At 51.2% G+C, this 13,516-nt stretch overlaps 1 protein-coding gene across 1 annotated transcript in view; it reads right to left on the minus strand.

The window, feature by feature from the left end:
* Positions 1–422: 422 nt before the first annotated feature.
* The window catches only part of FKBP4 (FKBP prolyl isomerase 4), a 242,218-nt gene continuing 229,124 nt past the window's right edge, over positions 423–13,516 (minus strand). Inside the window, exon 10 of the mRNA XM_086952821.1 lies at positions 423–1,155. Within this exon, the coding sequence (XP_086808947.1) occupies positions 1,006–1,155 (150 nt within the window). The 3' untranslated portion in view covers positions 423–1,005. The remainder of the gene's footprint in view (positions 1,156–13,516) is intronic.

The following is a 13,516-nucleotide window of genomic DNA, read 5'->3' on the forward strand; positions in this document are numbered from 1 at the left end:
CAGTAGGCTGACGAAGTTGGGATCAGAGCTCCAAATCAGTGTTGGATGGTGCGGAAAAGAAAGGACTTGACGTCAGCACGTAGGGGTGACACTTATATGCGGGTCCACTCTTACTTCTGCGGCAGCACAATGCCAGCACATGGTGACATCTAACGGTGCCAAGAACATTGCTGGAAAATGTTTCCAGATCCAGTCTACAGCACAGGAAGTACTAGGCTGGAATTATCCATCAGAATATACAGTTTTAAAAATACAAGGCAAAAAGTAAAGCAAAATGTTACTTGAAAAAAAGCTCACCTTTTTCTTTTTCTAACATCTATTCAGATTTACTGCACATGTAAACATAAGCCAGAAAGTTATTCTAAGTAGAAATTGTTTTCATTTGTAGTACAAAGCATTCCTAAAATGTATAGCAAGTTTGATTTTTTTTGTTTTTCTGCATTAACTTTATTGAAAAAAGATACTTTGAGGGAAGGCATCCACCTCCAACAACCTGTATATACAAAAACAATGAGTATTTTAAACCGGTACCCTTCGTGCACATTATTTCTGTTTTTACAGCATGAAGATTTCAAGGGAAACAGTTTGCTTAAAAGGTTGTATGTTTGGATAACGTCTGGTTACAGATTTTATTCCCCTACCCCACCCTCCCCAATCGACTTCCTTCTTAAGAAAAACAGACAGACTTTCTGACATTTCAAGTAAAACATACATTTCTAAGATTCAAAACCTTTGCTCACTAAAGAACAGTGCAGATAGCCACAGAACACATCTGCCAGTGAGGAATGACTTGGGATGGATGGGAAACAATTGCAGACAGGAGAGCAATAACAAACAGATAACAATTGTGCCGAATCCAGCCATGACCAATTTCCACAAACGATAGCAAGCAGCTGTAATGCAACATCTTTCACCACAACCATTAACTGGACTTCTATCCTTCACCCAATCAGCTAGAAAAATAAAAGGTTTAAATCCATCTAAATTAAGATCTCCAGTCAGTTTTCATCCTTCCATGTCGACATTTTCTGTGTTCTCAACATTATTCTGCTCAGATAATGGTGTTTTTTCCGCCTCTTTCATTTCTACATCCTCCAATGCAGACTTTACTTCTTTGTGGTCCCCTTTGCCTCCGTGCCCCTTTTCAGCTTCCAGCTAAGGAAACAAAAATAAGTATTGCAGTTAATTTTTATACAATCTACATTTTTCTTTACTTCTCCATACATCTTCTGAAGAGCATATTTGCAGGCTTGCAACTGAAATCTATGTCTCAATTTGAAGAAAAAAATGTCCTTACTTGGCACATGCCATATGCCTATTTTAAGTTTACTAGACATGCTACCATACTATAGTGCAACACTTCTATGCTACTCTTTCTTGCATACACCAAAATGACAAGATAATTAAGCACTTATTTCTAGAGTTTTATTATCCTTTCGGGACACATGCAAAGATTTCTGGCGCTTTTGGCAAAGTGACATTTGATCCAATATTATCCAAGAAGTTCTCCCTGAGCTCTTCAAAAATATAAATTGTTCTTCGCATGTTTTGCAACAAAACTAGTTATGTAAGTGCAGAAGCAGTCCATGTATTCTTTTCTTCCTTCAATGCAGTGTAATGTTCATATGGTAATATCCAATTTGAAAAACACAAAACTCTGGTGTCCAATTTAGAAAGTATATCCAGAAGTTCTTTAATAGTCGTTCTTAGCAGCCAACACGTGTTTTGTCATGCATTAATTCCACGCATCCATGACTTCATCAGGGCTCCAAAGTTATAATAGTATTTCCAAAATAGATTAATATTCCTTATGTTACGATAGCAAAAGTAATCAATGCAAATCAGAGTATTTGCCACTATAATCCAAGTTCAACATGTCCATTATTAAGCCATCATATCACCATATCCAGATATGTTGTTCCTCACGTTCTGTACTACTCGATATCTCCTGTTCCGCCTGATTATATACCTGGTTACCAGTACTTATAAATATTGACATTTGATCCAAAATCCTCCCCTCTGGTCTGGTTAAAAGAACCATATTTACTACATTTTGAACTAATCTGCAGCCACCCTACTAGAGGTTACTTACCTACAGTATCACATTTTCTGGTAGAGACTAACCGCAAACTGCTAAACTTGGAATATTTCCCAGGTATCAGAATGGAGGATGAGTGGGCTGTTAAGTAATCTGCTTTTAGAGTCTCTACCAGAATAACCATTACCGAAGGTAAATAACTTGTTGATAGAGACTTCTAACTGCAGATTCCTCGCCTTAGAATAGATATCAAAGCAAAACCTCCCAGGAGGTGGATCTGCTAATGGCTCTTGGAGGACCGAATATGCAAAATGCCTGTCCTGACAGACCAGACTGCCCAAGCAGTAGTGAGTTGTGAACATCTGGAAGGACGCCCACTTTGCAATTTGGCAGATGGACAAAATAAGTAACCACATTCTAACGCACTAGCAGTGCCTTGGCCCTAGTGGAAGGCACCCGCAAGCTATCACAGGAGGCTGCTTTTCCGCAAATGTGTAGCTCATCTGGATGCAGAGTACAATCATCCAAGAGATGGTCCGTTTCTGCACCGCTCTGCCCTTTTTCGCTCCAGTGAACCAAATGTCCACCTGATATTCTTTGATAAGATCAATGTGGAAATGGAGGTCTCTTTGGGTCCAGGCGGTGGAATCTCTCCTCCTCCTCAGAAGGATGAGGTGAGACAAAATGTGTGGGCAGAATGATGTTCTGGTTGATATGAAAGGGAGTGACCACCTTCAGCAAAAAGAAGGCATGTGTCCGAAGAACCAGTTTGTCTTGGTAAAAGCTGGTGTATAAAGGGTTAATTGAAAAAAGCTTGAAGCTCGCTGACCCTCCTGGCCGATGCAATTGCCACCAAGAAGGTAGTCTTGCGAGTTAGAAGTTTGAGCTCCCATCTACGCAGGAACTCAAATGGTGAACCAATAAAGAAGGTTAAGACCAAATTAAGGTATCATTGGGGCATTATGAAAGGGGTAGGAGGGAACAAATGTTGCAAGTCCTTAAGAGAACTAGTAACAATGGGGGACTTTATTTATTCATTTATTTATTTTTGACATTTATAGAGCGCAGCAAATACCCGTAGGCGTCTCGGCGCTAAAAATCATCTGTCTCCTATGTGTAGTCACCGCCTCACTGATTGAAGAGCCATGTCTTTAAAAGTTTTCGAAATTGTTGGAGTGACGAACTCGTCCTGATGTACTGAGGAAGGGCATTCAAGAGTTTGGGTGCGGCCACTGAAAAGCGGCGGTCACCCCAGGACACTGTTTTTGTTCGAGGAATTACTAATTGGTGTAAGGTGGAAGAGCGTAACTGTCTGCAGGGTATGTAGGGAGTTAATTGGTTTTTGAGGGCATGCGGTCCTTGGTTGTTAAGTGATTTATAAACTATGCACAAGGACTTGAACTTTATTCTTTTGTGGATCGGTAACCAGTGGTACTGCCTGATCGTATCTGAAATGGGACTGAACTTAGCAGTTCCTGAAATCAGTGGTGCAGCTGCATTCTGAATGGACTGTAACTTTTGTATGACCCTGGCCTGGGCATTAAGAAATAGCCCGTTACAATAGTCTAGTGATGACAAGACTAAAGCACTGACCAGTGTCTTAATTGCTGCCTCAGGTAGAAAGGGGCGAATCTTCCTGATCATTTTCAGTTTAAAATGGGCGGTGGTAGCAACTTTAATAGTGGAAGGCGATCCGGCAACCAGAAACAAGCAGATATGGCTGAAAGGTCATCTTTAGTGGCTACCTAGGTCAAGGCCTTGCCAGGCAAAAGACAGCACCAACAGCAAAACCTCTGACAAGGCAGGTGAAAGCATATGGACAGGACGAGAAAAGCACCAAGCCACAAATGTGTCCTAACGGCAGGCATACAAAATTTTGTTGAGGGATGCCTGGCTGCCAAGATGACCTTGAAAATCTCAAAAGTAACATCAAAGGCATTCAATTGTGGACACAATCTCTACACATGAAGGTGCATTGTTTGGAGGTTCAGGGGCAGGACCCTTATCTGCTGCTGCATCAGGAAGTCCTCCTGATGAGGCAGCAGCAGGACCCTGACCTGGTGCTCCATGAGGAGGTCCTCCTGAAGAGGCAGCCTGATTGGTGGGCAGATGCTCAAACTCTCCTTGCCCAGTTTGGAGCCATTAAGATGACCTGGGTCTGGTCGATCCTGATGCACAAGTTACTACTTGTGTAACGATATATCTGTAAGAGACATTAGTTAGTGATAGATTCCTTACCTTCGAATATCCCCAGGCGTCAGACTGGATCCGGAAACTTTTGCGTAGCAGTACCCTTGCGCGTCGGTAGGCGTCGTCTGCGGCTCCGCGTCCGTCGTAGGCGCTGTGCTGACGACGTCGGAGTACTTAGACGCCGCCTCCGCGTGCTGACGTCAGTTCTTAGACACAGCTTTTCCGCGCCAGAAACGCAGAGCTATGCCAAAAACCAACACTGGTGCCTTGAAACTAGGGCCCTGAAAGGGGATGACCTTAACCCTAGATATCGGTTCGCAGAACGGGGAGCATGGGTGAGTCTGTAAGGAATCTATCACTAACTAATGTCTCTTACAGATATATCGTTACACAAGTAGTAACTTGTGCATCTGAAAGAGACACGTTAGTGATAGATTCCTTACCTTAGAATAGATACCCCAGCAATACCAACCCGGGTGGTGGGTCTGGGAACCAATAATCACACCAGAAAGTCCTGGAGGACGGAACGGCCAAAGAAGCCATCCCTCCGGACTTGGCTGTCCAGGCAGTAGTGTCTTGCGAACGTGTGCAGCGAGGCCCACGTAGCTGCCTGACGGATGTCCTGCAAGGGCACACCTTGGCCCAAGGCAGTTGTAGTCGCTGTGGCTCGAGTGGAATGAGCCCTCAGGCCAACAGGGGGGTTCCTTCTTTGCCAAGGAGTAACACGCCTGGATACACAAGATGATCCACCGTGAGATGGTCCGCTTGTGTACCGCTTTCCCCTTCTTAGCGCCCACGTAACCAATAAAGAGTTGGTCATCCACCCGGAACTGGCGTGTGCGATCCAGATAGAACGAGAGTGCACGTTTTGGGTCCAGACGGTGGAGCCTCTCTTCCTCTCTCGAGGGATTCGGAGGCGGAAAGAAGGTGGGCAAGGTAATGGATTGCCCAATGTGAAAGGCCGTGACCACCTTGGGTAGGAAAGAAGGTCTTGTCTTTAACACAACCTTGTCCGGATGGACTAAAAGGGAACGAGGTTTACAGGATAGAGCCTGGAGCTCACTCACTCTCCTGGCAGAGGTGATGGCTGTAGGAGAGTAGGGTCTGCAATCCTATGATCACTCCAGATTTTTGCTTTTTGCTTCACTGGTTTACGACTTTCCCTGGCTGTGGGCCTGCTAATCAGACCCACAGCCTAGCTGTTCTCTCTCTAAATTGACACGTGTACCTTAGGTGCATTTACCAATTGGTACTGGGCCACCTTTTCAGTCCCTGTACCCAGGGCATAGGTGTACCCAGGGCCTACCAGGGGCTGAAGCATGTATTATGCCACCCCTGGCTGGCCATCTAAATCTGACAGGCACGACAGCTGGGGCAAGGTGGTGTAAACACCCTTTGCTGTAGATATAGTATCCTATATCTAACCCTAAAATGGACACATGTATTCCTATCAGTCACTCCTATGGCAGGCCTTAACAATCCTGAAGGCAGAGTGCTTGGAATTATGTGAGATGGTGCTCTGGCATGAGCTGAGCCCGTTTCCAGCTTGCGGAACAAAGTCCTAATAGCTGTTCCATGATAACGCGTACCATATACTCTTAAGTGCATTATAATCCTCGCGGTTATTTGTCAACTTTGGTATCGCTTTATCAAAACATGTCGAGTAAGGTGTCATACGAATTGGAATACTAACCTCTCGCCAATTCTGGCGACGAGGTTAGCATTCCACCCTTCTAGAGGGACACGACATGTATGTAACTGTGAACCCCGGTTAAAGTTAACTCGCATCACAAAATAGATGCTGCCACCACAGACAAGTCTGACCTCCTGCTGCTGGGAGTCCTTCCAGCTAGGAGAGCTTGGACAAAGGGTTTCCTGTCAGGGGCGGTGCTAGCACTATCCCAGACAGGGTTTTGTGTATCCCAGGTAGGCAGGGCTGAGAGGAAGGTGACTGCAAGTGGCACCCCGGTGCTCACTGTGCATATGCCGGCTTGCACCAGTTCCAGGAGCACACCAGCCCCTGAGCTGGGGAAAGTCCGGACAAGGGAGAGGGGTGTAACCACCCCCCTCCTGGTCCCACCCATGGGCAGGACCTAGTCGCATGCCAGCCCCTTTCTTTAGTATAAAGGTAGGAGCGGGCCCCATTCCCAAATTAGATAATTCTGAATCTTTACTACTTTCCACGAAAGAACTCTAACATTTCTGAAGACTCTCCCTTGTGGCTAAGGAGTAGCCACCCTGCACCAGCGGGCACCATCTAAGCGCATGCGGTTTGCTGTAAGTCCATCCTCCGGATCAAGACTGCCCAGCTCGCGAGACCCGGATTCCCTGCCATCTCTGACCTCTACCTGCATCATCAGCCCAGCTGAGATTCGTGGGTGTGACAGACCCGAGGGACCGGCCATCTTCAAGACCTGCACGACGCTTATCCAGCACGACCGCCGAGGGATCCTCGAGTGAGTGCTTTGGGGTTTGAGAAGCCCTAACCCTGAGCAGCGCCAGCACCGAAGTCCAGCCCCCCAGAATCCACGAGATCTGCGTGGGGCCCTTCTGCTCTTTGCTGCTCACCGCGTTGTCCGGCCACTTGCCTGCAGGCTTGTAGCCCTCCTGACGACGAACCACGACACTTCCATCGCTGGTCTGGTTGCTCCAGACTGGCCCTTGCTCCCCTCCAAAAGAGGAACACCCGGACCCTCCTGGTCCACTCCAGACGCCATTTTGAGTCCATCGCGTGGGCTTGCCTTTGCCAAGGTTTGGTGCCCCAATCCTGGGTCCAGCATCGCAGACAGCAGATATCTTCGTGGGACAGCTCGCACCTCAATCCTGGTCACCGACGCCTCCTAGTCCGAGAGACTGCAGAGCCCAGCGTCGCCCACTCACCTGGTCGAGGTGACTTCATCCGGTGCCATCCTGGTGCCCACCTAATCACTGGCTAGTGATTAAGAACTGAGTCCCCTCTGCTTTCAGGTCATCTCCATCACCGATCCAGGCTTGGATCACATCGAACTTCTTCACTGGTCGCCTGCCAGCAACTTCTTCTTTCAGGCTCCATAGACTGTAACGAGGACTCCAGACGTCTTTTGAACCCTATGCAGCCGCAGCCCCTGGGCTAGGTAACCCGAGCATTTCGGTGCTCCAACATAGGTTCACTATCTAAGTGTCCAGATCCTTTTTCGTTTTCAGCCTAACTAGTCGGATTCGTCCGATAACTGTAACTTTACGAAATCTAGCATCCAAAGACTTTGTCCCGCATCCCGCGTGAGAGTGCACACTCTGCACCCGATCTCCCTAGGCCTCCTGCTCCTAACCTGAAGGTTCAGTAGTGTAGTCCTAGCGAGCCTGAAGCCTCTGGATCTTGTTACTCACCTGCTAGTATTTCGCATTCCACTTTTGTAGTATATGGTTTTTCGTGCCCCTCGGGCATTTGTGTAAATTGTACAACTTTTTGTATTTTCGTAAGAGTTTTGTTGTGTGCTTAGCTCCCTGACTCATAAAGAGTTCAGGGTAGACTTGTTATAAATAAATATTCTTTTATTTTCATAACAACTTGTGTGGTGTCCTTTCACTTGGTGTTCAAGGGGTATATGTGATGGTATAACAGCTGGCTTAACACGCCCTCTAGAGTTTAGCCTAAAGACTGCTCTTGTCCATGCTACTAGGATAGCTGGTCTATAAGGTTGACTTACAACCAATCATCAATAAGGGTCGTTTGGTATGATACAAAGTGATCACTAGAATAGTGAGCACTATATATCAGGCCAACTTCTCACAATGGCTACCAGGAAGGCAGTCTTCAAAGTGAGAAGGCTAAGAGGACAGTTGTGAAGCGGCTCAAAGAGAGCACACATCAGAAATGTAAGGACCAAGTTCAAGTCCCACTGAGGCATCACAAAGGGAACAGGTGGAAATGTGTGTGTGATGCCTTTCAGAAATTTATTTACAATTGGGGACTTGAACAAAGATGGTTGATCAGGCAGCCTTAGGAAGGCTGAAAGGGCAGAAAGATAGCCCTTGATAGTGCCCAGAGCAGAGCCCTGCTGGGCAAGAGAAACAAGGAAGAGAAGAACCTCGGAAAGAGGGGCAGAGAGAGGATCCACAGCTGTTCCACCGGCAGGCGTATACCGACTTTGTGGAGGGACGTCTGGTTGCCAGAATGATTGTACAGACTTCAGGAGGCAAGTCAAATGGCCTCAACTGTCGCCGCTCAATCTCCAAGCATGGAGGTGGAGACTGGACAGGTTCGGGTGGAGGACCGTCCTCTGCTGCTGCGACAGAAGGTCCCCTGAAGAGGCAGACAAACCGGGGGATCGACTGACATACCGAGTAGCTCGGGATACCAGTACCTTCGTGCCCAGTCCAGAGCCACAAGGATGACTTGTGCTCGGTCGCGCCTGATCTTCTTCAGCACGCTGGGCAGAAGTGGTATAGGCGGAAAGGCGTACAACAGACCGCAACTCCAGTCGCGACGAAAAGCGTCTCCGAGCTAGTGCCGCCTTGGAAATTCCAACGTGCAGAACTGATGACATTGCGCATTCTCTTCAGTGGCGAATAGATCTAACCAAGGCTCTCCCCACTGCAGAAAGAGACCTTGCGCCACGTCAGAGTTCAGACGCCATTCGTGATCCATCATGCACCGGCGGCTGAGTTCGTCCGCCCTGGCGTTCAGAGAACCTGCCAGGTGTTGAACCACCAGAGTCACGCCCTGATGTTCCAGCCATTGCCAGAGGCGCAGAGCCTCCTGGCAGAGGGTCCACGACCCCACCCCGCCCTGTTTGTTGCAGTACCACATGGCGGTGGGGTTGTCCGTGAACACCTGCACTACACTCCCTCTGACAGAAGGGAGGAATGCCTTCAGTGCTAGACGAATCGCCCGCAGCTCCAAAAGGATGATATGGAGCCGGGACTCCGCCGGAGACCAGAGGCCTCTGATCTCCGCCTCTCCCATGTGGCCTCCCCTGCCCTGGAGGGATGCGTCCGTCACAACAACGTGCTCCGGTTGGGGAAGGGAGAGGGTTCTGCCGCTGACCCAATCGCGGTACTTGAGCCACCACTGCAGCTGTCTCGCAGTGCCCTCCGAGATCAGGACATGGTCGGACAGGTTGCCCTGATGCTGGGCCCACTGGAACTTCAGGTCCCACTGCAGAGCCCGCATCCGCCAACGGGCGTGATGCACCAGAAGGATGCAGGAAGCCATCAGCCCCAGAAGCCGCAGCGTCAACCTGACCGAAACCCGGGATAGAGGCTGGAAGATGGGAATCAGAGCCTGTATATCCCGAACCCGCTGTTCGGGTGGGTAAACCCGAAACTGCGCCGAGTCGAGAACCGCTCCGATGAAGAGGAGCTTCTGAGAGAGGCACAGGTGTGACTTCGGCACATTGATGGAGAACCCCAGCTGGTGCAAGAGGTCTGCCGTCGTCTGGAGGTGGCTGACGACTGTCTGGGGCGAGCCCGCCTTCAACAACCAGTCGTTGAGGTAAGGGAAGACTGAAACCCCTAACCTGCGCAGATGAGCTGCGACCACCGCCATCACCTTCGTGAACACCCGTGGGGCGCTGGTAAGGCCGAAGGGGAGCACGGTAAACTGAAAGTGCTCGTGGCCTACCGTGAACCGCAGGTAACGCCGGTGGGCCGGCAGGACGGGGATGTGGAAATAGGCGTCCTGCAAGTCCAACGCTACCATCCAGTATCCTGGGTCCAGGGCAGCTAAGACCTGAGCCAGAGTCAGCATCATGAACTTCTCCTTCCGGAGGAAGCCGTTGACGTTCCGTAGGTCCAAGATAGGGCGTAGGCCCCCTTTGCCCTTCTTGGGTACCAGAAAGTAGTGGGAGTAGCAACCACGTCCTACTTCTGGCCCAGGAACGCGCTTGATGGCCCCCTTGGCCAAGAGGGCCGAAACTTCCTCCTGTAGAAGCCGCAAGTGATCCCCCGATACGCGGTGGTATTGCGGTGGCATGGCTTGAGGGGTCGTCTCGAAGGGGAGGGAGTAGCCCCGGCGGACGATCTGCAGCACCCACCTGTCCGAAGTGACAGTGCGCCAGTGAGAGTGGTGATGGCGAACCCTGCCCCCCACTGGTGTCACATGGGCCGAGAAGCATGGACTAGGAGGGTTTAAAGGCGGATGCTGCGGGGGAAGGTGTGGACTGGCCTCGCCGTTGTCCCCGACCGCCTTCACAGAGATTTCCACGGCCGCCACCGCGCTGGATGTTAGGCTGCGGCGTGTGGCTGGCAGCACGTGTGGGGGCGCCCCTTCCTTGGCCACGAAAGGAGCGAAAGGCACCCATTTGCTGGCGCGGGGCCGAGAGGCCCAAAGACTTGGCCGTAGCCCTGGAGTCTTTAAAGCGCTCAAGCGCATGGTCTGCCTTGTCGCCAAAAAGGCGACGGCCATCGAACCGCATGTCCATCAGAGTGTTTTGGACATCTGCCGAAAAGTTGGCGGACCTCAGCCAGGCGTGACGTCTCACCGCCACCGTCGTTGCCATCGCTCTGCCTAGGGAGTTGGTGGTATCCAGCCCGCACCGGATAGAATATTTGGCTGCATCTCGGCCCTCCACAAGGGCTTGGCCGAGTTTGGCCAGTACCTCCAACGGACACTCAGGCAGCACTTCCGCAACCGTCTCCCACAGAGAGTGGGTGTAGCGGCCCAAGAGGCACGCGGTGTTGGAAGACCGCAGTCCCAAACTAAGGATGGAGAATATTTTCTTTCCATAATTTTCATACCTCTTGGATTCCCTGTCCGGCGGAGCCGACGGGAATGGGGTCTGGGAATTGGAGGCCTGGATGACCAGACTCTCGGGGGTGTGGACAGAAAACATGGGTCGCCCGAGGCCGGGCGGTGGCGTCTGGCCACGTTCCTATCTACAGGCAAACCCGTAGCGGGCCTGGACCAAGTGCCCAAAAGAACGTCGGTCAAGGCCTCATTAAAGGGCAGCAGAGGCTCGGCCGAGCATGACTGCGGTTTAAGGACCTCAGTGGGAGGTTAGTCCTCACGGCCGTGACGGGGAGCTCAAGGCCCAAGGCCTTGGCTGCCCTCATCAACACCACACTGTAGGTTGCCCCCTCCTCCGAAGCCACGGTAGGAGATGAGACTAAACCAGTGTCTGGTGAGGTGTCCAGACCACTGGCATCCCCAAGTCCACCTGTCCAGTCCTCTTGAGACTGACACTCACGGGTCAGAGGGTCCTCAGACCCCTCCCAATCCTCCTCATCACCCATCTCCTGATACTCAGGGTTTTCAATTAATGGGGCTTGTTCATAGCAGTGAAAATCTCCATACGCCGTCGAAAGCGGCGCCCAGTGGCGCCGTTCCGACGTCGGAACAGGAATGAAGGAGGCATCGGGGACGGCGCCGCCTGAGGATGGCGCCGGAGGCGACACCTGACGGTACGACGCCGGGGGGGGTCGTAAGGTCCACCGGCGACGATCCGGGTCCCGAGGGAGGAGAAGGGTTCCGCGGCGCCGGGCCCGAAGGCGCCGGCGGCGTCGGGACCGCTTGACCCTGCGGCGCCAGACCCGAAGGCGCTGGCGGCGTCTGAGCCAAAGCCCCCGACCTGCCAGGGGCCCCAGACTGGTCCGCTGGGCCCGAAGGCGCCGCAAAGCCCGTTGGAGGAGAGAGGGACCTCATGGCCATGAGGAAGCGCTCGATCTCCGGCGTCGTGTCTCGCCCAGGGACCGGAGGGTATGGGGCGGGACGCGACGCCGGCGACCCCGAAGGAGCCGCATAGGCGGTGTCACCCGAACCCCCGGCCGCATCGTGCGAGCGTCAGGGGGAGTCAGAAGAGCGATGACTTCTCTTCGACTTCTTGTGCATCTTACCGGACGACGACTTCGACCCGGAGGAATGTTGCCGACTTTCGGAGCTGTGGTGGCTCCGAGCCCGCGACCTGTCCCTCGACCTACCGTGGGACCGGGTCCTCGCACGGGACCGACTGCCGGAGTTCGAGTCGCCTGCGGGACCGCTCCCGCCTAGCTTTCGAGGAGAGGGCACGGTAGTCGGAGCAGGCCTTGTCGTCGTGGTCGATGCCTAGACAAGTTAGGCACAGGTGGTGCGGATCCGTGACCGACATTGTGCGGTCGCAATCCTCACAGTGCTTTAAGCCAGGCATCCCTAGGCACCGATCGGAGTCGTAGACTTCGAAAAACGATCAAAAGGATCAAAAAGGTTAGTCAAAAATTGACTAAGGGTTACTGCTTTTTCTAGATATGCGCTTGCTGGCGCGGAAAAAAGAAGAACTGACGTCAGCACGCGGAGGCGGGGCCGCAGACGACGCCTACCGACGCGCAAGTGTACTGCTACGCAAAAGTTTCCGGATCCAGTCTGACGCCTGGGGATATTCTAAGGTAAGGAATCTATCACTAACGTGTCTCTTTCAGATCCTCTTCGCAACAAAGGGCAGGAGCTGTATTGTCAGAAAGGCAGGCAGAAGCCCCAGGTTCCAGTCTAAACTGAATGGGTCTGCAAACAAGAGCCGCTTCAGAAAGTCCAACACAGAAGTGCTTACATTGCGCATTCTCACTGGTGAACAGATCAAGCGAAAGTTCTCTCCATTCTCAAAATAGACCTTGCACCACCTCTGGGTGTAGACAGCATTTGTGATTTGCACGGCAGCAGCGGCTGAATTGTCTGCTCTGGCATCAAGATAGCTCACCAGATGCGGCATGACTAGGGAGATGTCCTGTCGCTTCAGCCTGGTCCAGACGTCCATGACCCCACTCTGCCCAGTTTGCTGCAATACTACTTTGTGTAGGTGTTGTCTGAACACTTGAAACAACCTTCAATGGATGGATGGGAGGAAGGCCTTTGATGCCGAGCGAATCGCTCTCTGCTCCAGAAGGTTGATGTGGAGTTGGGACTCTGGTGGAGATGTGAGTCCTTTGATCTCCACCTCCCCTAGGTGGCTTCCCCAACCGGGAAGCAATGCGTTAGTCACCACTGTCCGTTTCAGGTGGGGGAAAGGACCGAGTTCTGCCATTGTTTCAATGGTAGTTCATGAACCACCAATGCATATCCTTTACAGTCTCCTTTGAAATCTGGAGCAGGTCAGAATGATTCCCCATGTCCTGCGCCCATTGGGACTTCAGAGTCAGCATGTGGCATTGGGCATGCTTACCCAGCAGGTAGCCATCAGATCCAGCAGACTCAGTCAGTCTCACCAAAATGCCGGACAGAGTTTAAAACATCAGGGTCATAGCCCTAATGGCCTGGACCCACTCCAGACGGTAAGTACAGAACTGCACTGTGTCTTAAATAGCTCAGATGAAAAGGCTCATCTCAGAGGAGTAAGGTGTGCC

Source organism: Lissotriton vulgaris, chromosome 1_2 (assembly GCF_964263255.1).
Source record: "Lissotriton vulgaris chromosome 1_2, aLisVul1.2, whole genome shotgun sequence".
Taxonomy (NCBI): domain Eukaryota; kingdom Metazoa; phylum Chordata; class Amphibia; order Caudata; family Salamandridae; genus Lissotriton; species Lissotriton vulgaris.